General features: G+C 39.2%; 1 protein-coding gene across 4 annotated transcripts in view; it reads right to left on the bottom strand.

The window, feature by feature from the left end:
• ADH6 (alcohol dehydrogenase 6 (class V)) overlaps positions 1-24,515 on the bottom strand; it is a 33,774-nt gene extending 9,259 nt beyond the window's left edge. The window contains exons 1-4 of one of the 4 annotated variants that reach the window (XM_025290397.3): positions 24,333-24,515; positions 7,425-7,633; positions 5,324-5,425; positions 812-956 (exon numbers count right to left, since the gene is read on the bottom strand). In XM_025290397.3, the coding sequence (XP_025146182.3) occupies positions 812-956; positions 5,324-5,425; positions 7,425-7,442 (265 nt within the window). In that variant the 5' untranslated portion in view covers positions 7,443-7,633; positions 24,333-24,515. Of the gene's footprint in view, positions 1-811; positions 957-5,323; positions 5,426-7,424; positions 7,634-18,063; positions 18,080-24,332 lie in introns of those variants that run through there. The other 3 variants (XM_006059199.4, XM_044946187.2, XM_006059200.4) reach the window with 3 other exon arrangements.
• Positions 24,516-25,016: the final 501 nt, after the last annotated feature.

Raw genomic sequence — 25,016 nt, 5'->3', positions numbered from 1 at the left:
ATAAGTTAGTGTTAAAGAATTCTTTATAAATTAAAGAAATCTGCCCGTCATATTGGCTTGTTGATTTGGGGGAAGGGTATTTTTTTAACACAGAATTTTAAAGAACTTTATTTTCAAATTTATCGATATGTTATTTTACATCTGAATTTTTTGTGTTGGTTAAAATTTCCTTCCCTTCTCTGAGGTATTACAAAATGTTCTATTACAATAATTTATAATACTTCTATGGTTTCGCTTTTCACATTTAATTCTTGGATTCATATAGCATCTTTCTTTCTATAAAAATGTAATAGCAACTCAAGTTACTTTTATTCTCCAGAAAACTATCCAGTTGTTTCAATATTATATGTTGAAATCCATGTTCTCCCCTCAAAATTGAAAGGCAAACTTAATCCTATATTAAATTCCTACATTAATTTGATCCAGTTCTGAACTTCTTCCCTATTTAGTTCACTAATGTGTTCAACTGTTTATCATAGTTGAACTATTTATCATATTTATCATATGCTTCATTTAAACAATTGTTCAACAGTTTCTCTCAGTTGATTTTTTTGAGGAAATTTTTGTCTCATTTGCACTTTCTTTCAAGTTCAATTTCAGTACATTCTATTTTTTATTTTTATTAATATCAAAGTATAAAGAATACATTTAGTATTTTTCTGTAATTTATACTTAACCCTCCTTCTCTAAGAAATGGGCAATATTTTACCTTTTATTTCATTTACGCCTAACATAATTTAAGGGATACTTTTTATTCCTGAGGTGGGTTCCAAGTTGCTGCTATCTCCTAATTCCAGGTACCAGTTCATACCTGCTTTCACTGTGCTCACTCCTTCTCCCACACTCTCGACTATTCCAGCTCCTTCATGGCCCATAATGATAGGGTAGTGTTGGTGCTGAAGATTTTTATCCTTCAACATTTTCATCTCGGTCCCACAGAGCGCTGTGGCCACCATCTGTATGGAAGGCAAAGAGTAATATAGTTTTCTCTGTCTCAGAGATGTTCTAGAATTGTTAATGTTGTAAAGTGTTTTGGTAGTTTGATATGCTGCGTTAATATTAATGCATTAATTTCTTAGTTTTAATTCTGGACAAGGGCCAGTAATGTGTTTCAATCAATACAATGTTTTTCACTAGCTAATTTTGGAATCAAATGATTTTAAAACTTACTGGAGAGGGTAGGATGGGCTCAGAAGAGACCATTGTAAAACCACATGTGGCATCAAAGGTCTTACTTTGTGCTTCACTGTAGCTTGTGGGTGGGAGTGTGGAGGAGCAAGACCAATTATAGAAATGAAGGAATTGGAATATAGGAAGGAGAGGGATAATGCCTCCTATTATAATTGAGGCTTTAATTTATTTCACATGAGAGCTTTACAGTTATGTTATTGGTACAAGTTGTAATACCACTTTTTGTTGTAAATCAGCCAGATAGTTTAAAGTGGAGACACTCAGAGCAGTGGTTACTAAAGAGTTCAGAGCTGAAATCTTGGCTCTGCACCCCTGTTTAACTGTGTGATCAGGGGAGGAATTGTCCTTCTGAGTCTCAGTCTATTCATCTCTAAAATGGGTATGGGGTTGGAATGCATGTGTGCGCGCGCACACACACACACATACACACACATGGCTAAGTCAAGAATTGAAATCTATTGAAATTTGACCATGTAAAAGGGAGATAATTTGAAGGGTATCATAAAATTGCTTGTAACCTGACTGTAAGCAGTGCAGTTAGAATGAATGGATCTAGAAATCCATCAAGCAGCCTTTGTCTTCATCTGACTACTTTGACTCAGTGTGTGTATAGCTGCATTTTCCTATCATTCTCTGAAGACAGGCTTTCTCTTATTCATATGATCACATGGTTAAAAATGACTGCCAGCCCTGAGCCCCTCCAGCCTCTCTAGTTCCCTCCATCCCCTGTCTTGCTCAGACTCTGTATCTTGTTCAAATTCTTGAGTGAGAGATTCAGATTTGTAGCTTATCAGATAATGGCTGGATGTTTTTGAGTTGGTGTCCACATCTCTCTGTATGAGTTGCGATCCTGTGGGTGGAGAGTGAATAGAGATGGCCAAATGACCTTCTGTGCACTCCATGGATAATATAGGCCAGAGAAGATTTTTTGAAAAGAGGGCATGGATTGCACAGGCAAGGTAACTTAGAAAATGATGATCCCTCTGTGATCCATTAATAAACAATACTTATTCATCATTACTAACATTAAATAGTGAAAATTCAAAAGAAACTGAACTAGAAGTCAGGTGATCTACCTTCTGGGCTGGTAGCCTTTTATTAGAATCACCTAGGGGAGATTTAAAAACTCTAATGATCAGCCTGTGTGCATGCTAAGCTGCTTTAGTCGTGTCCGACTCTTTGTAACCCTATGGACTATAATCTGCCAAACTCCTCTGTCCAGGGGATTCTCCAGGCAAGAATACAGAGTGGATTGCCATGCCCTCCTCCAGGGAATCTTCCCAACCCAGGGATCAAACCCAGGTCTCCTGCTTGGCAGGAGGGTTCTTTACCACTAGTGCCCCTTAGGAAGCCCAATCAGACTGCACTCCACACCGGATAAATCACAAATTCAAAATGTCTAAGGGTGGGATTCAGTTTTCAGCATTTTCTAAAGCTCCCAAATGATTCCAGACATATCAGCAAGGTTGAGAAAAGCAGTTGAAGTCTCTGTTCTTATTTAACCTCTAGAACAGTCCTGTACATTATTGATTTTAATCTTATTTTTAAAATAACAGGTATCTGTAAGCCTCTTCCAGCTCTAACCTGAATTCCAAAGACTGAGTCTTGATTTATCTATAATGAAACAAAATTTCATAAAACATACAGTCAATCCTTCTTATCCATGGGTTTTTCATCCATGGATTCAACCAATAAGGGATTGAAATTATTTTTAAAAAATCCATAAAGTCCCCCAAACAAAACTTGAATTTGATGCATGCTGGCAACTATTTACATATCATTTACATTGTATTTATAACAATTTGTATAGCATTTATCTTGTATTAGGTATTTTTAAGTAACCTACGTGCTAGTGGTAAAGAACCCTTCTGCCAATGCAGGAGATGTAAGAGACGTGGGTTTGACCCCTGGGTCAGGAAGATCCCCTGGAGGAGGGCACAACAACCCATTCCAGTATTCTTGCATGGAGAATCCTATGGACAGAGGAGACTGGCGGACTACAGTCCATAGGGTCACAAAGAGACAGACACAACTGAAGTGACTTAGCAGAGGTGAATAAAGTATACAGGAGAATGTGTGTAAGTTATATGCAAATACCACACCATTTTATATAAGGAATTTGAGCCTCCTAGGATTTTGGTATGGAGTGGGGGAGTCTTGGTACCAATCCCCTGCAGATACAGGGGGAGGACTGTATTTCAAGGTAACTTAAATATCATGAAGAATATCATAAAGAAAATTGAAAGTACAGATTAAAGTATGGTTTGTGGGTAGAAACTTATTTTAATTAGTAGTAGTTAAAAATAAGTGTCCATTGGGTATGTAACCTATGCTATACCTTCCCAACTGTTTCTCTCTTTGTATTTGAAGACTAATGGAAATGTTTAATAAAAAAGAAATAGGATCGTCCCAGTGCACCAGCCCCAAGCATCCAGTATCGTGCATCAAACCTAGACGGGCGACTTGTTTCATATATGATATTGCCAGGAGCTGGTGAGAGACATTCCACTCGTGACACAGGTCATGAGGAAGGAGGCTCGGCATACGAAAAGGTGGGATCGAGCCTCGGGAGTGCCCCCGGATATTCTCGAGTATCTACCCGCAAAACCAGAGTCTGCCTACTTTATTGCTTTGTGCTCTCACCTCTGACTTTAGTGGGGGCTGTCCCCCACCACCATCTCGCTCTCTCTGTCAAAGAGTTAACTTACAGCTCCAATTAATAAAGTTCCTGGGCAACTAGGAGTGTTTAAATCCAAAACCCTCAGATGGCTCTCTAACTCGCCTGACAAGTTTACCTGGACACCTACAGCTATGCATACGATTGTTTACAGTCTCCCAGCCTCGAGAGGCACGGGAAGCCTAAGATATTCAAATAGCTTAGAGCCTCTCAGAGAGTTAGAAACTGTCAGAATAAAACTAGTAAAAGATTTCATTGATGAGCCAATGTTTCTTGCCAAGTTTCCACATCCCCTGAATTGTATCCTTGAATGTGTATTAATTAATAGTTGGTATGTAGAAAAAATAACTAGTGGCCTTGGTGTTAGTAACTTTAGACCCTTAAGGTAATAAATTCTTTCCTTTGTAAACCCATTACACATCCGCCCTATAGGAATGCAATTTTATCTTCGAAAGATGGCGCCAAACCTTAAAATAATTACTCTTAGAGAAAATAAGTCTTTGTTGATAAGTCCTTGTCAAGAGTCATAAAATGTTAATAGGCCTTCTGGCCAGAAGATGATGTAAATCACCTAAACCATTTGTATACGATAAATTTGCAGGAAAGAAACCCTGGTTTTTGATAAGCATCAAAGACTGCTGACTTTGCATCCCCTATTATCCTCTATGTGTAACTTAGGGTATAAAAACCCCTGTTGAAAATAAAGCTAGGGGCCTTGCTCACCAACGCTTGGTCTCCCCATGTCATTCTTCCCTTTAACTTCCAGTTGAGTCTCCATCTGGAGCGCGGAACCCACCATGCTTACTAATTATGCCTGGGCTTCTAAGATCCGACCGGGGAGGCCTCAGTGTCTCCTCTCCTTGGGGAGAACGGAAGGACGCCTGCGGCCTATGTAAGTGGTGCAAACTTCTTGTCTTGAAGTTTTATTGGTCTCCCGTGTAAACCAAGATACTCAGCTTCTTTTCTCCACTGAATTTTCCTACTGAGCTATCCTTATTCTATTATTCTTTATATCTCTGAATAAATAAATAAATAATAGGTCACCTACTCTGTCTCCCCATCGAATACCCTGGATCAGCCGGGGCTGGACCTCGGCATGATATTATACATGTTTCAATGCCATTCTCCCAAATCATCTCACCCTCTTCCTCTCCCACAGAGTCCAAAAGACTGTTCATTGGGACGACCCAGAGGGATGGTATGGGGAGGGAGGAGGGAGGAGGGTTCAGGATGGGGAACATGTGTATACCTGTGGCAGATTCATGTTGATATATGGCAAAACCAATACAATATTGTAAAGTTAAAAAATAAAATAAAATTAAAAAAAAAAAGAAATAGGAGAGCATATAGTTTTCTTTCTGAGTTGAACATTGTGAAAAGAATGTATAACCTACAGTGAACAGCTCTGAGTTTTGGTGTGGAAATATTGTGGATTTTTTTTTTTTTTTTTTTTACCTTTATGCGAACTTCTTTTGCCTTTGGTGGAGCCACTTCTACCTCCTCAATGGAAAATGATCCACCAGGCTTCCAGACTATGGCTGCTTTGCACCTGATAACCTGGGAAAAAGAATATGGAGGCAGAAAGGGAAACTCCTTAGGATTGGGAGTTAGAGAATTCCTATATTAATGGTTATTAGAAGGTTGAATCCATCCAATTCTTTCACACTCAAGCCTAGATAAAAAAAAAAAGGAAGAAATCATTGCTTAAATATACTCAGAATGTAGCCTCTTGACCTCAACTCAACTTTTCTTGTACTATCAGTCTCTGTATTCAAATCAGTCTTGCAATTCTAACTGTATGTACATACTGCTACACAACCAAGAGGATAGATGTCATACTTTTGATCTTATGATGAACGAAGTTGTTCAGTTTCAGGGTAGAAATGACATTGCAGTGTGAGAGTTATTTGTGATCCTAGGTATGGGAGAGAATCAGTTTTGGGGTGCAGGCAGAAATGGAGACCATCTAGCTGTGGCATTTCATCAAATGGTGGTGGTCACTTGCAGACTTAGATTGAAGATGTTGTTGGTGGTAAGGTAGTCCTTCAAGGGTTCTGATTTCAGCCCATCGTTCTCACTATAAATTATTATCCTATGTGATTTCACCTAGTTTATATAGAATCAATTATTACTTTTATATAGATGATCTTTGCAACAGACTTGTTACTAAGCTTTAGATTCTATTCATTGGCTATTTGAATGTGCTTAGTTGCTCAGTCATGTCCAACTCTTTGCGACCCATTGGACTGTCCTACAGGTATCTCAAATTCAACATGATAAAACATGAAGACACTGTTATTTCTTTCTTCCACCACTCCCCTTCCCTTGACCAGTGGTGGACACAGCACACAATTTGTTCTTTGCTTTCTCTGTTTCAATGAGTTGCCATGTAATCTATTCAATAATACAAGAAAGAAACCTGGAAAGAGCCTTATTTGTTTCTTTCCCTCAACCTCCACAATCTAAAAATTTCTGTAATCTGGCCCCTCTTCTCCATTTCTGCTGCTGCTGTGTGGTCCAGTCCTCATTGTCTTTCACCTGGCTTGGTTCATCACCTTGAAGTCCATCTTTTATAGCATTGCTGTGCTTAGCCGCTCAGTTGTGTGTCTGACTCTTTGTGACCCCATGGACTTTAGCCCTCCAGGCTCCTCTGTCAATGGGGATTCTCCAGGCAAGAATACTGGAGTGGATTGCCATGCCCCCCTGGGGATCTTCTTAACCCAGACCTGAACTGAACCCAGGTCTCCCAATTGCAGGCAGATTCTTTACTGTCTGAGCCACAGGGAAGCCCCGAACTATAATCCTTATCATGCTAATTCCCTACCTAAAAATGATATTGTCACCAATTGTTTGTCAGGATCTGTTGACATGGTCTACAGAGCTTTCCATGATCTTCCTGTCAGTCTTTCCAACCTTATTTCTAGTCATTTTCTGCCCTCAGGAACAACAGAAAAATTCTGGATAATTTTGTTCTGTTTTTCCTCATGTTTCGTCTACCTGCACAACTGTCTCCTCCTTTACCTGGTGAATTCTTACATCTGTAAGTTTTCTTTTATATGTCATTTTCTCCGGGAAGCCAGGCAAGATTAGGAGTGATGCCCCTCTCTTTTTTACTACCCCTGGACTCTCTTTCATAATTACTATGTCTCTCTATGAGATCCTTTAAGGAGGGGATATATCTTTAACTTTGGAAAGTTTGATATATGGCTTGATATATTGCCTATTAAAGGACTGAAAAAAAAAAAAACTGAAGAAAGGCAAGGCACATAAAAGGAATAAAAGAAAAGGGGAAGGAGAAGGAGAGATATTAAGATTAAGATTGTCTTCCACCTTTAGGAGTATAGAGAGTAGTTGAGTGATGCTGCTATGTTTCTTCAGTCGTGTCCGACCCTGTGCGACCCCATAGACGCCAGCCCACCAGGCTCCCCCGTCCCTGGGATTCTCCAGGCAAGAACACTGGAGTGGGTTGCCATTTCCTTCTCCAGGTGTTGGTAAATAGACAAGCACACAGGTTGACACATTTATGATATGACATAAAAAAGAATGCTATACTTACTTTCCCTGTAGTACTCATGCTGATTTTCTCTGTGTTCTTCTGGCCACAGATGAATATACTGAGAAAAGGAGATTCTGGTTACAACTTTCAAAGTCCAAGGGAGTAGAGGTCACTGATCAAGAGGCTGAGTCCTGACCTTTGTGTATTAATCAGGTAATTAATACACCTCATAACTGGAAACAGATGTTCCTGTTCCTTGATGGAAGTTCCTAATTATAATATGAAAAAGATTTGGCTCAGTGTAAAAGCACAAAAGGTGAAATTGTGCAAAGTTTTTCTTCTCTTAGTCGTGAGGTTCCCTCTTAGTATCCATTCTGTTGAGTTTTAAATTTGGTCTTCTAAATGTCCAAGTTTAAAATTTCTATTAACATGTATAAAATTGTGTCTGTGTTGTTTTTCCAATGCAGATATGGTATCTATGAGTCTAAATTTGAGTAATCCATTGGTTTTCCAAGCATATGTCCCATTGTTGAGGAATTAGGATGTTACTAGCTAGTTTTATCTAGGAGTTTAGCATAAGCTCCTCACCTCTTGGTATGCTGAGCTGGTTACTCAGAGAAATTGAAACCAATTTGGGTAAGAAGCCTAACAATCAGGATTTGAATTTGAGCAAATCTCTGTATGTGGATTAAGAGACTTGACCAGGACCCTGATGAACACGAGGAAAAGGAAATACATTCCCAATGAAAGGTAACACCAGTAGGCAGGTTTTAGCTAGAAGGGAAGAAAAGAAGATTAAATGCTCTTTCTGTGTCATGATATGAGCATATGATTTTCTTCCTTAGCCTGTGAGATTACAGTGGATTATATCGATTAATTTTTAAATACTGAACCAGCTTTACATATCTGGAACAGATTCTACTTGGTGTATTAGTTTTCTTTTTTTGCACTGTCTTTGTCTGATTTTAGTTTCATAGTAATAATAATTTCATAAAATTATTTCCTCTTCTTCTGTTTTCTGGGAGAGAGTGTATAGAATTGACATTAATTCCTTAAATGTTTGGTTGAGTTCTTTAATGAAACCATCTGGATCTAGAGATTTCTATTTGGGGATGTTTAAAATTGTGAATTCAATTACCTTTGTCTTTGTTAGGTGGTTGGTTTGGTTTAGTCTCTAAGTTGTGTCTGATTCTTGCAACCCTATGGATTCTAGCCCACCAGGCTCCTCTGTCCAGAGGATTTTCCAGGCAAGAGTATGTAAATACTCTGTTTTGTGTTTTAGTCTGCAGTCTTTGAGCAATTACTCCGTTTCATCTAATTTGTCAAATTTATGTGTGTAGAATTGCTAACGAAGAGTGAAAGTGAAAGTTGCACAGTCTTGTCTGACGCTTTGTGACCCCATGGACTATATATACCATGGAATTCTCCAGGCCAGAATACTGAGGTAGGTAGCTTTCCCCTTCTTCAGGGGATCTTCCTAACCCAAGGATGGAACCCACGTCTCCCGCATTGCAGGTGGATTCTTTACCAGCTGAGCCACAGAACTGTTAGTATTCCCTTATTACTCTTTTGATGTTTGCAGTGCCTGTAGTAATATACTCTGTTTGATTCCTTATTATTGATAATTTGTGTCTTTTTTCTGTTTTTCTTTGTCAGAAGCCACTGTTATATTTCAGGCATTCATTTGATGCTGGGGTAATGATGATGAATGTGATATTCAGAGTCCACAGTCTCATAGTGTGAACAAATAATCAGACAATTACAATACAGTGTTTGACATGGTATAATGGAGGGAGTAGAGGATGCAATAGAAACAGAGAGGAAGTATATGTAATCTATATTTCTGGGAGCCCAAGGCTGATAGAGTTGGGCCAAGAGAATGCACTGGTCATAGCAAACACCTTCTTCCAACAACACAAGGGAAGACTCTACACATGGACATCACCAGATGGTCAACACCAAAATCAGATTGATTATATTCTCTGCAGCCAAAGATGGAGAAGCTCTATACAGTCAGCAAAAACAAGACCAGGAGCTTACTGTGGCTCAGATCATGAACACCTTATTGCCAAATTCAGACTTAAATTGAAGAAAGTAGGGAAAACCACTAGACCATTCAGGTATGACCTAAATCAAATCCCTTATGATTATACAGTAGAAGTGAGAAATAGATTTAAGGGACTAGATCTGATAGACAGAGTGCCTGAAGAACTATGTGTGGATGGAGGTTCATGACATTGTACAGGAGACAGGGATCAAGACCATCCCCATGGAAAAGAAATGCAAAAAAGCAAAATGGCTGTCTGGGGAGGCCTTACAAATAGCTGTGAAAAGAAGAGAAGTGAAAAGCAAAGGAGAAAAGGAAAGATATTCCCATTTGAATGCAGAATTCCAAAGAAAACAAGAACAGATAAGAAAGCCTTCCTCAGCGATCAATACAAAGAAATAGAGAAAAACAACAGAATGGGAAAGACTAGCAATCTCTTCAAGAAAATTAGAGATACCAAGGGAACATTTCATGCAAAGATGGGTACAATAAAGGACAGAAATGGTATGGACCTAACAGAAGCAGAAGATATTAAGAAGAGGTGGCAAGAATACACAGAACTGTACAAAAAAGATCTTCACGACCCAGATAATCACGATGGTGTGATAACTCACTTAGAACCAGACATCCTAGAATGTGAAGTCAAGTGGGCCTTAGAAAGCATCACTATGAACAAAGCTAGTGGAGGTGATGGAATTCCAGTTGAGCTATTTCAAATCCTGAAAGATGACTCTGTCAAAGTGCTGCACTCAATGTGCCAGCAAATTTGGAAAACTCAGCAGTGGCCACAGGACTGGAAAAGGTCAGTTTTCATTCCAATCCCAGAGAAAGGCAATGCCAAAGAATGCTCAAACTACCGCACAATTGCACTCATCTCACATGCTATTAGAATAATGCTGAAAATTCTCTGAGCCAGGCTTCGGCAATACATGAACTGTGAACTTCCAGATGTTCAAGCTGGATTTAGAAAAGGCAGAGGAACCAGAGATCAAATTGCCAAAATCTGCTGGATCATGGAAAAAGCAAGAGAGTTCCATAAAAACATCTCTTTCTGCTTTATTGACTATGCCAAAGCCTTTGACTGTGTGGATCACAATAAACTGTGGAAAATTCTGAAAGAGATGGGAATACCAGACCACCTGACCTGCCTCTTGCAGGTCAGGAAGCAACTTAGAGCTGGACATGGAACAACAGACTGGTTCCAGATAGGAAAAGGAGTATGTCAAGGCTGTATATTGTCACCCTGCTTATTTAACTTATATGCGGAGTACATCATGAGAAACGCTGGACTGGAAGAAGCACAAGCTGGAATCAAGATTGCCGGGAGAAATATCAATAACCTCAGATATGCAGATGACACCACCCTTATGGCAGAAAGTGAAGAGGAATTAAAAAGCCTCTTGATGAAAGTGAAAGAGGAGAGTGAAAAAGTTGGCTTAAAGCTCAACATTCAGAAAACTAAGATCATGGCATCCAGTCCCATCACTTTTTGGCAAATAGATGGGGAAACAGTGGAAACAATGTCAGACTTTATTTTTTTGGGCTCCAAAATCACTGCAGATGGTGATTGCAGCCACAAAATTAAAAGACGCTTGCTCCTTGGAAGGAAAGTTATGACGAACCTAGATAGCATATTCAAAAGCAGAGATATTACTTTGCCAACACCCATCTAGTCAAGGCTATGGTTTTTCCAGTGGTCATATATGGATGTGATAGTTGGACTGTAAAGAAAGCTGAGCAGTGAAGAATTGATGCTTTTGAACTGTGTGTTGGAGAAGACTCTTGAGAGTCCCTTGGACTGCAAGGAGATCCAACCAGTCCATTCTAAAGGAGATCAGTCCTGGGTGTTCATTGTAAGGACTGATGCTAAGGCTGAAACTCCAGTACTTTGGCTACCTCATGTGAAGAGTTAACTCATTGGAAAAGACCCTGATGCTGGGAGGGATTGGGGGCAGGAGGAGAAGGGGACAACAGAGGATGAGATGGCTGGATGGCATCACTGACTTGATGCACATGAGTTTGTGTGAACTCTGTGAGTTGGTGATGGACAGGGAGGCCTGGTGTGCTGCGATTCATGGGGTTGCAAAGAGTCAGACACAACTGAGCAACTGAACTGAACTGAACTGCAGGGTCTTGCTATAATGAGATTTGGACAATGGCTGGGAGTTAGGAACATAGAGTTTGGTGGGGATGGGGTTTGAGTGTGGCTGAGTGCGAAGGCTCACAGACAAGGACTCTGGTATCTTTTGAAGGACAGGAAGTGGGGGAAGACTGAAAGAAGTTCAATGTAATTAAGGCACAAGGAATGAAATGAAAGATGTGAGGTTAACATGAAAGATTCATGTAGAGAAAGGAGTGGTGAGAATGCCAAATTTACTTAGCTGGTAATTGGCTATGGGATTCTGGTAAGTCTCTACACTGAGCTTCCCTTGGCCTTGATTTTCTTCCCCACAAAATGAAGGTGACAGCAAAATAATCTCAGGAATTACCTCTGCCCATACCCGAACAAAGCTAAGTTCAATAGGTCCCTTTGCAGAAAGGTTCTACAGATGGTTTCTGATAGTGAGATTGGGAAAGGTTAATAATATTCTAGTCCAGGAATCTGTATAACAACCAGAGCTTGGTCTGCATTTGATTTTTCTCATAAAAGTTCATCTCAGTTTCTTTGCACTCTGTTTTGTTCTATTATCACATGCACCGTTAATACTACAAAGAGTAATGTTATTTATTTTAATGCTTGGTGCCAAAGTCTGTTGTTGCTAAATCATAGATAATTATTAAGCCAATTTCAAAAAAGAAAATGTAAAGAAAAGTAATATTTCCTCATACTCCAATTAAATAATGTAAATTGCTTGAGGACTTTGTGAATAAGTTGGGGAAAAACTACCATTTTTCTAGGGTCAAATTCTGAAATAAGGTTTCAAGGTAGGTAAGATGACTATATTAAATTAATACCTATGGCTTCTTTATAGCTACTACCTGTTTGTCATATTTAATGTGAAGAGCAGAAATGGCACCTTTTCTGACCTTTTTATGTGCTTGTAAACTCCGCAAAAGTTTTATGCGCTTGTAAACTCTGCAAAAGTAGCCACTTCAGCAGTAATAGCATGTTCTCCATCAAATTAGCATCAATGCCTATTTCATCTCGGTTTGTTTCCAAGGCAAAGCATTCAATATCACAGTAATCCAAACCTATGCCCCAACCCCTAATGCCGAAGAAGCTGAAGTGGAACAGTTCTATGAAGGCCTACAAGACTTCTAGAACTAACACCCAAAATATATGTCCTTTTCATCACAGGGATTGGGATGCAAATGTAGGAAGTCCAGAGATAACCTGGAGTAACAGGCAAGTTTGATCTTGGAGTACAAAATGAAGTAGGACAAAGGCTAACAGAGTTTTGCCAGGAGAACAACTGATCATAACAAACACCCTCTTCCAACAACACAAGAGATGACTCTACCCATGGACATCCCAAATAGTCATTACTGAAATTAGACTGACTGTATTCTTTGCAGCTAAAGGTGGAGAATCTCTATACAGTCAGCAAAAGCAAGACCAGGATCTGACCGTGGCTCAGATCATGAACTCATTTTTGCAAAATTCAGGCTTAAACTGAAGAAAGTAGGGGAATCCCCTAAATTCAGTATGACCTAAATAAAATCCCTTATAATTATATAGTAAAAGTGACAAATAGATTCAAGGGGTTAGATCTGTTAGGCAGACTGCCTGAAGAACTGTGGATGGAGGTTCATAACATTGTATAGGAGGCAAGGACCAAAACCACCCCAAAGAAAAAGAAATGCAAGAAGGCAAAATGGTTGTCTGAGGAGGCCTTCAGAGAAGGCAATGGCACCCCACTCCAGTACTCTTGCCTGGAAAATCCCATGGATGGAGGAGCTTGGTGGGCTACAGTCCATGGGGTTGCTAAGAGTCAGACACGACTGAGCAACTTCACTTTCACTTTTCACTTTCATGCACTGGAGAAGGAAATGGCAACCCACTCCAGTGTTCTTGCCTGGAGAATCCCAGAGATGGGGGAGCCTGGTGGGCTGCCATCTATGGGGTCAAACAGAGTCGGACACGACTGAAGTGACTTAGCAGAGGAGGCCTTACAGATAGTTGAGAAAAGAGGAGATGTGAAAGGCAAAATAGAAAAAGAAAGATATATCCATCTGAATGCAGAGTTCCAAAAAATAGCATGGAGAGATAAGAAAGTCTTCTTAAGTGAACAGCTCAAAGAAAAAGAGGAAAAAAAATAGAATGGGAATGACTAGAGATCTCTTCAAGAAAATTAGAGATATCAGGGGAACATTTCATGCAAAGATGGGCACAATAAAGGACAGAAATGGCAAGGACCTAATAGAAGCAGAAGAGATAAAGAAAAGGTGACAAGAATACACAGAAGAACTATACAAAAAGTTCTTAATGATCCGATAACCACGATGGTGTGATCACTTACCTAGAGCCAGACATTCTGGAATATGAAATCAAGTGGGCCTTAGGAAGCCTTATGACAAGCAAAGCTAGTGGAGGTGATAAAATTCCATTTGAGCTATTTCAAATCCTAAAAGATGATGCTGTGAAAGTGCTGCACACAATATGCCAGCAAATTTGGAAAACTTGGCAGTGGCCACAGGACTAGAAAAGGTCACTTTTCATTCCAATCCTAAAGAGCACTGACAAAGAATATTCAAAGGACTGCACAATTGTACTCATTTAATATGCTAGGAAAATAATTCTCAAAATCCTTCAAGTTAGGCTTCAAAAGTACATGATCCAAGAACTTCCAGACATACAAGCTTGATTTAGAAAAGGCAGATGAACCAGAGATCAAATTGCCAACATCTGTTGGATCATAAAAATAATAAGAGAATTTCAGAAAAACATCTACTTCTGCTTCATTGTCTGCTCTAAACTCTTTGACTGCATGGATCACAACAGGCTGTGGAAAATTCTTCAAGAGATGGGACTACCAGGCCATCTTACCTGCCTCCTGAGGAACCCAGATGCAGGTCAAGAAGCAACAGTGAGGACTGGACATGGAACAACGGAATGGTTCCAAATTGGGAAAGGAGTTCATCAAGGCTGTATATTGTTACCCTGCTTATTTATCTTATATGTGGAGTAGATCATGCAAAATACCGGGCTGGATGAATCACAAGCTGAATCACATCTCCAAGATGCCAGGAGAAATATCAACAACCTCAGATATGCAGATGATACCACCCTAATGGCAGAAAATGAAGAGGATCTAAAGACCTCCTGATGAAGGTGAAAGAGGAGAGTGAAAAAGCTGGCTTAAAACTCAACATTCAAAAAAAGAAGATCATGGCATCTGGTCCTATCTCTTTATGGCAAATCGATGGTGAAAAAATAGAAACAGTGGTAAATTTTATGTTCCCAGTCTCCAAAATCACTGTGGATGGTGACTGCAGCCACAAAACTAAAGGACACTTGCTCCTTGAAAGAAAAGCCATGACAAACCTCAGTTCAGTTCAGTTCTAATACTCAGTCATGTCTGGCTGTGATCCCATGGACTGCAGCTTGCCAGGCTTCCCTGTCCATCACCAAATCCCAGAGCTTGCTCAAGCTCATGTCCATTGAGCTGATGATACAATCCAACCATCTCATCCTCTGTCGTCCCCTTTTCCTTCTGCCTTCAGTCTTTCCCAGCATCAGGGTCTTTTCCAATGAGTCAGTTCTTTACATCAGGGGGCCAACGTATTGGAGCTTTAGCTTTAGCATCAGTCTTTCCAATGGATATTCAGGACTGATTTCCTTTAGGATTGTCTGGTTTAATCTCCTTGAAGACCAAGAGACTCTCAAGAGTCTTCTCCAACACCACAATTCAAAAGCATCAATTCTTCAGCACTCAGCTTTCTTTATGGTCCAGCCCTCACATCCATACATGACTACTGGAAAAACCATAGCTTTGACTAGATGGACTTTTGTCAGGAAAGTAATGCCTCTGCTTCTTAATATGCTGTCTAGGCTTGTCATAGCTATTCTTCCAAGGAATAAGCATCTTTTAATTTCATGGCTGTTGTCACCATTTGCAGTGATTTTGGAGCTTAAGAAAATAAAATTTGCCACTGTTTCTATTTTTACCCAACTATTTGCCATGAAGTGATGGGATCAGATGCCATGATCTTCATTTCTTGAATGTTGATTTTTAAGACAGGTTTTCATTCTCCTCTTTCACCTTCACAAAAGGTCTTTAGTTCTTCACTTTCTGTCATAAGGGTGGTGTCATCTGCATATCTGAGGTTATTGATATTTCTCCCAGCAATCTTGATTCCAGCTTGTGCTTCATCCAGCCCGGCATTTCTCAAGATGTACTGTGCATATAAGTTAAATAAGCAGGGTGACAATATACAGCCTTGATGTACTCCTTTTCCGATTTAGAACCAGTCTGTTGTTCCATGTCCAATTCTAACTGTTGCTTCTTGATCTGCATACAGATTTCTCAGGAGGCAGGTCAGGTGGTCTGGTATTCCCATCTCTTGAAGAATTTTCCACAGTTTGTCGTGATCCACACAGTTAAAGGCTTTAGCATAGTCAATGAAGCAGAAGTAGATATTTTTCTCGAATTCTTTTGCTTATTTGATAATCCAATGGATGTTGGCAATTTGATCTCTGGTTCCTCCATCTTTTCTAAGTCCATCTTGAACATCTGGCAGTTCTTGGTTCATATACTGTTGAAACCTAGCTTAGAAAATTTTCAGTATTACTTTGCTAATGTGTGAGATGAGTGCACTTTTGAGGTAGTTTGAACATTCTTTGACATTGCCTTTGGAATTGGAATGAAAACTGACCTTTTCCAGTCCTATGGCCATTGCTGAGTTTTCCAAATTTGCTGGCATATTGAGTGCAGCACTTTCATAGCATCATCTTTTAGGATTTGAAATAGCTCAAATGGAATTCCATCACCTTCACTAGCTTTGTTCATAATGATTCTTCCTAAGGCCTACTTGACTTCCCTCTCCATGATGTCTGTCTATAGGTGAGTGATCACACCATTGTGGTTATCTGGGTCATTAAGATCTTTTTTGTATAGTTCTGTGTATTCTTGCCACCTCTTCTTAATATTTTCTACTTCTTTTTGGTCTTTGCCATTTGTATCTTTTATTGTGCCCATCTTTGCATGAAGTGTTCTCCTGATATCTCTAATTTTCTTGAAGAAATCTCTAGTCTTTCCCATTTAATATGATGACAAACCTAGACATCATATTAGGTTTAAAACTTACATTCTTCTCCATTTGAAGCATGAGGCTAATGCAATGTTTCATACAATGGTGTATGCAAGAAAATACAAACTGAAAGTTAAATAACACAGATTTTCAAGCATTTTAAATTTAGTGTTCTCAAAAAATTTAAAGACCAACATCACCATATTGTAGGTGAAAATGAAAAGGTGAATCTTATTTCTTGTTCTTGTTGTTGTTGCTGTTCAGTCGCTAAGCTGTGTCCGAATTTGTGACCCCCAAGTACTGCAGCACGCCAGCCTTAAGACATCATATTAAAAAGCAGAGACATCACTTTTCCGATGAAGGTCCATGTTGTCAAAGCTATGGTTTTCCCAGTAGTCATGAACAGATGTGAAATTTGTACCATAAAGAATGCTGAGTACCAATGAATTGATGCTTTCAAACTGTTGTGCTGGAGAAGAAGCTTGAGAGTCCCTTGGACAGCAAGGAGATCAAACTAGTTAATCTTAAAGGATATCAACCCTGAATATTCATTGGAAACACATACGAAGCTGAAGCTCCATTTTTTTTGCCACCGGATGCTGACTTATTGAAAAGATCCTTATACTGGGAAAGACTGAGGGCAGGAGGAGAAGGGGACAACAGAGGATTTGATCATTGGATAATATCACTGACTCAGTTGACATGAGTTTGAGCAAACTCAGGGAGATAGTGATGGACAGGGAAGCCTGGCATGCTGCAGTCTTTGGGGTAGCAAAAGTCAGACACAACTTAGTGGCTGAATAGCAATAACAAGAAGTTAGATTCAATTTTTGCATTTTCACCCACAAAATGGTAACATTGGTCTTTAAATTTTTAGAGAATACTAAATTTAAAATGCTTGAAAATCTATGTGTTATTTAATTTTCAGATTTCTTAGATGCACCATTGTATGTAACATTGCATTAGCCTCATGCTTCAAATGGAGAAGAATGTAAGTTTTAAATTCTCAGCATGCTTATCTTTTCTTAACAACAAGAAGCTTCAGTCCACCGTCAATAATGTAGGAACTATTGTTTTTCTAGGCTAATGATGGGTGAATTTTGGTACTTACTACTAATGACCAATAGGATACTTTTATTTGAATATTGCCTGTGGATAGGAGTGAGCTATTCAGCTAAAGAATTTTAAAGGAGACCTATTTAAGGGTCAGTTTCAGAGTTCTATAAAAATTATTTGGGTCATTGCCGGGGTCCAGCCCCGGCTGATCCAGGGTATTCGAAGCGGGGATGGTGTCGGTGAGGATCAGGATACAATAGCTTCAATTAGATATTAATTAGAGATGTAAAGAGTAATAGAATGAGGATAGCTCAGTAGGAAAATTCAGTGGAGAAAAGAGGCTGAGTAGCTTGGTTTATGTGGGAGACCAATAAAACTTCAAGACAAGAAGTTTGCACCACTTACGTAGGCCGCAGGCGTCCTTCCGTTCTCCCGAAGGAGAAGAGACACTGAGGCCTCCCCAGTCGGATCTTAGAAGCCCAGGCATAATTAGCAAGTATGGCGGTTTCCGCGCTCCAGATGGAGACTCAGCCAGAATTTGAGAGAGACCGCGACATGGGGAGACCAAGTTTCAGTGAACAAGGCCTGCACTTTATTTTCCAAAGTAGTTTTTATACCTTAAGTTGTGCATAGAGGATAATGGGGGAAGGGGTGGAGTCATGCAAGGACAGCAGTTCCTGGTTCTAATTGAAGCCAGGCTTTCAAACTTATCATATGCAAAAGTTCAGGTGATTTACATCATCTTCTGGCGAGGAGGCCTGTTAACATTTTAAAAAACTTATCTTTCTCTAAAGGTGATTATTCCAAAGTTAGGCACCAGCCTCCAAAAAAGCATTGGACAAAGCTGCATTCCTATAGGGCAAAGGTGAGGTGGGCTCAATCAAGAAAAGAATTAACTCAAGGGTCCAAGGTTACAAACATTGAGGCTACTACTTACATTTCTATACACCCATTATATCAATCAATACACTGCCAAGGACAGAGTAGGTAAGGGGTATGGAGACTTAGCAGCAAACATTGGCCCAATAAGTGAAAAACCCTTCACTAATACAATTTCTAATCAATCTTTTAACTACTCAAAGGAATCTGTGTTTAGACAGTTTAGAACATCTCCTGCCTCTCACAGTTGGCAGGCTCTGAACAATCACATGTGGCTGGAAAAACCTATTCAGGCAGGCTAGAGGACTTCCAAAGGAGTTTGTAGGTTGAAACACTGTCACACCCAGGAATTATTAACTGGAGCTGTAAGCTAACTCTTTTTTCGGAGAGAGGTAATGGGGGACAGCCCCCTGTAAAGTCAGAGGTGTAGGTGAGAGCACAAAGCAGAAAGTAGGCAGACTCTGGTTTTGGGGGTAGATGTTTGAGAATTTCCAGGGGGACTCCTGAGGCTCGATCCCGCCTTTGCGTATGCTGAGCCCCCTTCCTCATGACCTTTGCGATGGGCGGAGTTCCTCAGGCTAGCTCCTGGCAGTGACAGAATTCCAGTTGAGCTATTCCAGATCCTGAAAGATGATGCTGTGGAAAGTGCTGCACTCAATATGCAATATGCACTCAATATGCAATATGCCGGCTTCTGGCAGGTCATGTTGTTTCAGAACCCATAACCCTAGTCCCATCAGCTCTGCACTCAATGTACAGAGATGCACGGATGGACTCCTAGAGCTAGAAAGTGGCTTCAAGGTCAAACACTCCAAGACTGGTTTTCAAATGCTTTGTAACTGACTGATTTTAGTCAGTCTACCAAGCACACTTTAATAATTTCAACCAAACTTATTGTTAGTTTATATCAGTCACTACTAGGTGATATTGCATAGCAATATCATATAGTAAGGCTCAGGAAAGGAAATACAGCATCCTAGGAAAACCCAGTTCTCTTTAAATGTAAACATTCTTGCACTCTTACTTGTTTACACAGAAAATATTTCGCAGTCAAGACCTTTGAATTCACTCATTACTCTATACAAACACAATCTGCCCCTTGCAAAATAATTTTTTTCCTGCTTACTATCTGGAAGGCTTTTTCTCTCTTTTATAGGTTCTTATGCACAGTTCCAGTTTCTACAATGTCTTTTACCCCATTGTTCATGTTGTAGTTATACAGTCTCCCAAGGCCCAACTTGGGAGTGACCTGCTCTCAGAGGGCTTCCCCTGTCTTCCAGTCAGAAATGAGGTCTCTATGCCTTGAATCTATAGTCTTTTGGATTGTCTGAGCAGATATCACATCTAGTCCTATATTGTAGTTCTTTTTGTACGAGTATCTTATAATACTGAACCATCAGTGACTTGAAGGCAGTGCTTACTTTTATCTCTTTTTCTACTATGTCTACCACAGTGTTGTTATTAAATGTTGAGTAAATGTATGCTGAAAAGAAATGCTTCTGAAGTATCAAATTGTAAACTATTGATTAAAAATAAACCCATAAAAGCACCAGAAATTGTACTTTGTAAATAAATAACTCTCTGGAGGAATTTAGATCATTTCAAAATTATGTTAGTGATAAGTAGGTTGCTAATTAAGTTGTACTGTAATTTAATTTAACTTATATCAGTACTCAAATCACAAAGAAAATTTTACTATAACATAACTTTGTAGTATTTATTCTTTCATTGGTCTTTCCTTTTCATTTTCTCATTTGATCTTCATACCTGACTCTCAAGGGAAGAGGTATCATCCTCATTTTATAGATGACAACAGTGATGACATGGGCAAAGGCACTTAGGGCCACACAGGCTTCCCTGGTGGCTCAGGTGGTAAAGAATCTGTCTGCAATGCAAGAGACTGGGGTTTAGTCCCTGGGTTGGGAAGATCCCCTGGAGAAAGAATGGCAACCCACTCCAGTATTCTTGCTGCAGAATTCCATGGACAGAGAAGCCTGGCAGGCTCCAATCCATGGGTCGCACAGAGTTGGACATGACTGACCTACTAACCCTTGACTTTGACTTCAGGGTCACACAATGACTGCTTAAAGGGTTCTTCACAACTGATTTACAGCTCTTGTATCTACATGGTTTCCTACAACCACTCTCTTTTATACTTGATTTGAGACTTCTCATTTTTCATAAAATTTTGGATGTAAGAGTCATATATATAAGACATCACACAGAGATACATTACACAAACATACACACGTACACACAAACACCAGTTTTCATCTTGGAGCAATTCAAATGTCTTATTCATTTCTTGCAAAAGGCAAGTTATAGGTTATAAGTAGATCCATGTTAATTTTTTTTTTTTTTTTTTGGAAAGTAGTCAGTTACCAGTTTTGGAGAAGGAAATGGCAACCCACTCCAGTATTCTTGCCTGCAGGATCACATGGATGGAGGAGCCTGGTAGGCTACAGTCCATGGGGTCCCTAAGAGTCGGACACGACTGAATGATTTCACTTTCACTTTTCACTTTCATGCATTAGAGAAGGAAATGGCAACCCACTCAAGTATTCTTGCCTGGATAATCCCAGGGACAGAGGAGCCTGGTGGGCTGCTGTCTATGGGGTCGCACAGAGTCGGACACAACTGAAGCGACTTAGCAGCAGCAGCAGTTACCAGTTTAGGAATAGAATCTCTGGTTTTAAATTCTGTAGAAGGAAACGTCAATAATAAAATGGCTTCAAAAAAAAAGCAAATCTAATCAAAGAATCAAATGAACTGTTTATGTATAAAATTGGAAAAAGCATTCATGGGGATAGCAAACCATTTACTTTTTGACTCTTTTCCTTCTCATCAAAAGCTATTGAGGTCCTTTAATGGACCAGAACCTGGTGGTCCGGAGTCGACGATGAGAAAGTGAAAGGAGAGAGGCTAATATTTCCTGGGTTAGAAGCCGGCTTTTGCGTTCCAGGAAATCAGCCAGAAATAGATAGAGAGAGAGAGAAAGAAAGAAAGAAAGACACGGGGACCCAAGCTCTGATGGAGCAAAGGTGTTTTAATCAACATGGTGTGGGCATATATACTGTAGTTATTCTCAACAAAAATAAAGATTAAAATTCCAGACTTACATAACATAGGTGATCCATATTAAAGAGAGAGAGAGCTGTAAACAATCACTTTTACTGTATGGTTCACAAGAAGGAAGAGGGTACTTATCACCATATTGAAAAACTAATGAAGGAAATGCCTGGATCCCTCGGCCCCTGGAGAGGCTTGCCTCTCCTCTTAATTCCTGAATATTCAGGAATTAATAAGGAACAGAGGATTCCTAACAGATCCAAAACAGCACACAGGAAGCCTCCTGTTAAATGCTTCCTGACAATTCCCCCTGTTTTATTATATTTGTAAAATGAAATTTGATTTGTTTCCAGTTGTAGGCACTATGATTAAAATGAATCAAGAGTAACACAAAATTGAGGTAATCTGGAAGCAAGTCCAACCATGGGACCTTCTTCCCAGGATCATTGGAGATTTACTGGTTGTAATGCACCCATTTGTTTTATAGATGTATTAACTTTTCTAAGGTCTGTTAGGAGATGCCATTTGCTAGATTTCTTTTTTATAACAAAAATAGGAGAGTTCCAAGGAGAACAAGATTCCTCAATATGCTTTAATTCTAGTTGTGTATCTATAAGTTCCTTAGTCACCTGTAATTTCTTTTTTATTTGTCATAAATCTTTTTTTATATTTTTGTATTCATCATTTTATTTGCCATATCTTATATTTTTTATTAAAAGCATATATCTTACCTTTTTTAGCAACTATGAAGTGTCTTGTATATTATCATTTTATAGACATTTTATAGATATAGATATAGGTGGATCTATTTATTATATCATTATAATATATTTATTATATATATTTATATTTCTACATATAAATATATCATACATTATATAATATATTTATTAATAGTTTAAAACCTCTTCAGTTTTTCTGTAAGAAAAACTTTTTGTAAGAGGAAGTTAATGTTCAGTAATTAATGTTTTAAAATCTTATTTTATTTGGAAATGACCTAGTTATTTAATAAACTTTTAGTATTTAGTTTAGTATAACTCTAGAAATTTAAGTTATCCCAATCCTAAGAGATTATTTTAGATTATAATAATAGATTATTCTATTAAAAATTTAATAGAGTTTATCTAAAAGTTTTCATTTATATATATATATCTAAACTTATTGTGTTTGAGGTCTCCTTTTCCCAGGCTTCACAATTGAATCCTTTCTTCCTTTTGGTTTCTGCCCTACCCTACTCCAGTACTCTTGCCTGGAAAATCCCATGGGCAGAGGAGCCTGGTAGGCTGCAGTCCATGGGGTCGCTAAGAGTTGGACACAACTGAACGTCTTCCCTTTCACTTTTCACTTTCATGCATTGGAGAAGGAAATGGCAACCCACTCCAGTGTTCTTGCCTGGAGAATCCCAGGGACGGGGGAGTCTGGTGGGCTTCTGTCTATGGGGTCGCAGAGTCGGACACGACTGAAGCGACTTAGCAGTAGCAGCAGCATATATATATATATATAAAGAGTTATCTTTTTGTTGACAAATTTAGTTTACCTTAAACCTAGGCATAATAAAAGTATTATATAATGTTGATGACTTAAGACATATCTTAATTAGATTAGCAAACAATTATATTTAAATTATATTTATATTTAAATAAACATTATATTTAATATTGAATATTTTTTAGTTCACATGAATTTGAATTTAAATAGAGCTCATTAACTTCATATTATCTAAAAACAAAGCTGGTATATCTATGGCAGCACTGCCAGATGATGAGGGTTTCAGGGAAAAGATGGAATTTGTCCCTAGTTTTTGTTGAAGGGGATCTGGGGGGGGTCCCTGGTTGGAGTTTTCCAGAATAGGTTTTCTTTCAATGTCAAATTTAGATTTACAATCTTTGGCTCAATGAATTCTTCTACGGCAGCGCAGCGAGGGCAGATTTTTGGAGGTTGGTTTGTTTGTTTTAATTAGCTTTCTTAGGGCAGTCCCCTTTTAAATGGTTCTTATTTCCACATGTAAAGCATCCTTCGTTTCCCTTTCTTAAGGCAGCAACCATTGTTTCAGCTAGCATTTTCATCTTTTGAGTTTCTGATCTTAGATTGCAACAAGCATTCAAATAATCAATGAGTCCCTGTCTCACGAATTGGAGCTATAGCCTTTTGACATTTCTGATTTGCATTTTCATAAGCAAGTAATTTCTCTAGTTGCCTTTTATCTTTTTCTCCGATTACAGTACGGGAAATAGCAGTTTCTAATCTAGCTAAAACATCAGCATAAATTTCATTCAGTTCAGTCGCTCAGGCGTGTCCGACTCTTTGCGACCCCATGAATCGCAGCAGGCCAGACCTCCCTGTCCATCACCAACTCCCGGAGTTCACTCAAACTCACGTCCATCAAGTCAGTAATTTCACTGGGTCCTAGTAAAGGAGAGACTTTTAGATTCACACCTGTTGGCAGAGGAGGAGCATTTGGAGCAGCCAGGGCACGGCTTGTAGGAAAATTTTGCCAGAAATCTATCGGAATATTTTTTCCCTGTCTGGCGGCTCATTAAACATTCTCTTTGACCCGTTGCCAAATTTCTAAATTAAAACTGTCTTTATCAAGGCACCAGGGATTATGTTTAACTATTGTTTGAAGGTAAGCTTCTACTCGTTGGCGCAAAATTGAAAGTCCCTGAACTTTAAGTAGAAAAGTGAGGGGGGCTTTCCAGCCGATTGACCGGTGTTTTGGTACTTACCCGCCTCAATAGGCCCTGGGGTCACTCCGTCTGAATCTGCCACGTGTACCAAGCTCCTGTTCTGGGCTCCACTTGTTGAGGTCCTTTAATGGAATGGAACCTGGTGGTCTGGAGTCCACGATGAGAAAGTGAAAGAAGGAGAGAGGCTAATATTTCCTGGGTTACGAAGCCGGCTTTCACATTCCAGGAAATCAGCCAGAAATAGAGAGAGAGAGAAAGAAAAACATGGGGACCCAAGCTCTGATGGAGCAAAGGTGTTTTAATCAACATGGTGTGGGCATATATACTGTAGTTATTCTCAACAAAAATAAAGATTAAAATTCCAGACTTAAAAATATAGGCGATCCATATTAAAGAGAGAGAGAGCTGTAAACAATCACTTTTACTATATGGTTCACAAGAAGGAAGAGGGTACTTATTACCATATTGAAAAACTAATGAAGGAAATTCCTGGATCCCTCAGCCCCTGGAGAGGCTTGCCTCTCCTCTTAATTCCTGAATATTCAGAAATTAATAAGGAACAGAGGATTCCTGACAGATCCGAAACAACACAGGAAGCCTCCTGTTAAATGCTTCCTGACAAAAAGCAAGGTAATTTAATTCATCGTGGAATGCAGTTACACTCAATAGTACCTGGATTACCAATATGGTAGATGAGCCCTACATGGACCACAGGGGACTGTT

Source organism: Bubalus bubalis, chromosome 7 (assembly GCF_019923935.1).
Source record: "Bubalus bubalis isolate 160015118507 breed Murrah chromosome 7, NDDB_SH_1, whole genome shotgun sequence".
Taxonomy (NCBI): Eukaryota; Metazoa; Chordata; class Mammalia; order Artiodactyla; family Bovidae; genus Bubalus; species Bubalus bubalis.
The sequence above is the reverse complement of the archived record's forward strand: the minus strand, read 5'-3'. Positions and strand labels throughout refer to the sequence as shown.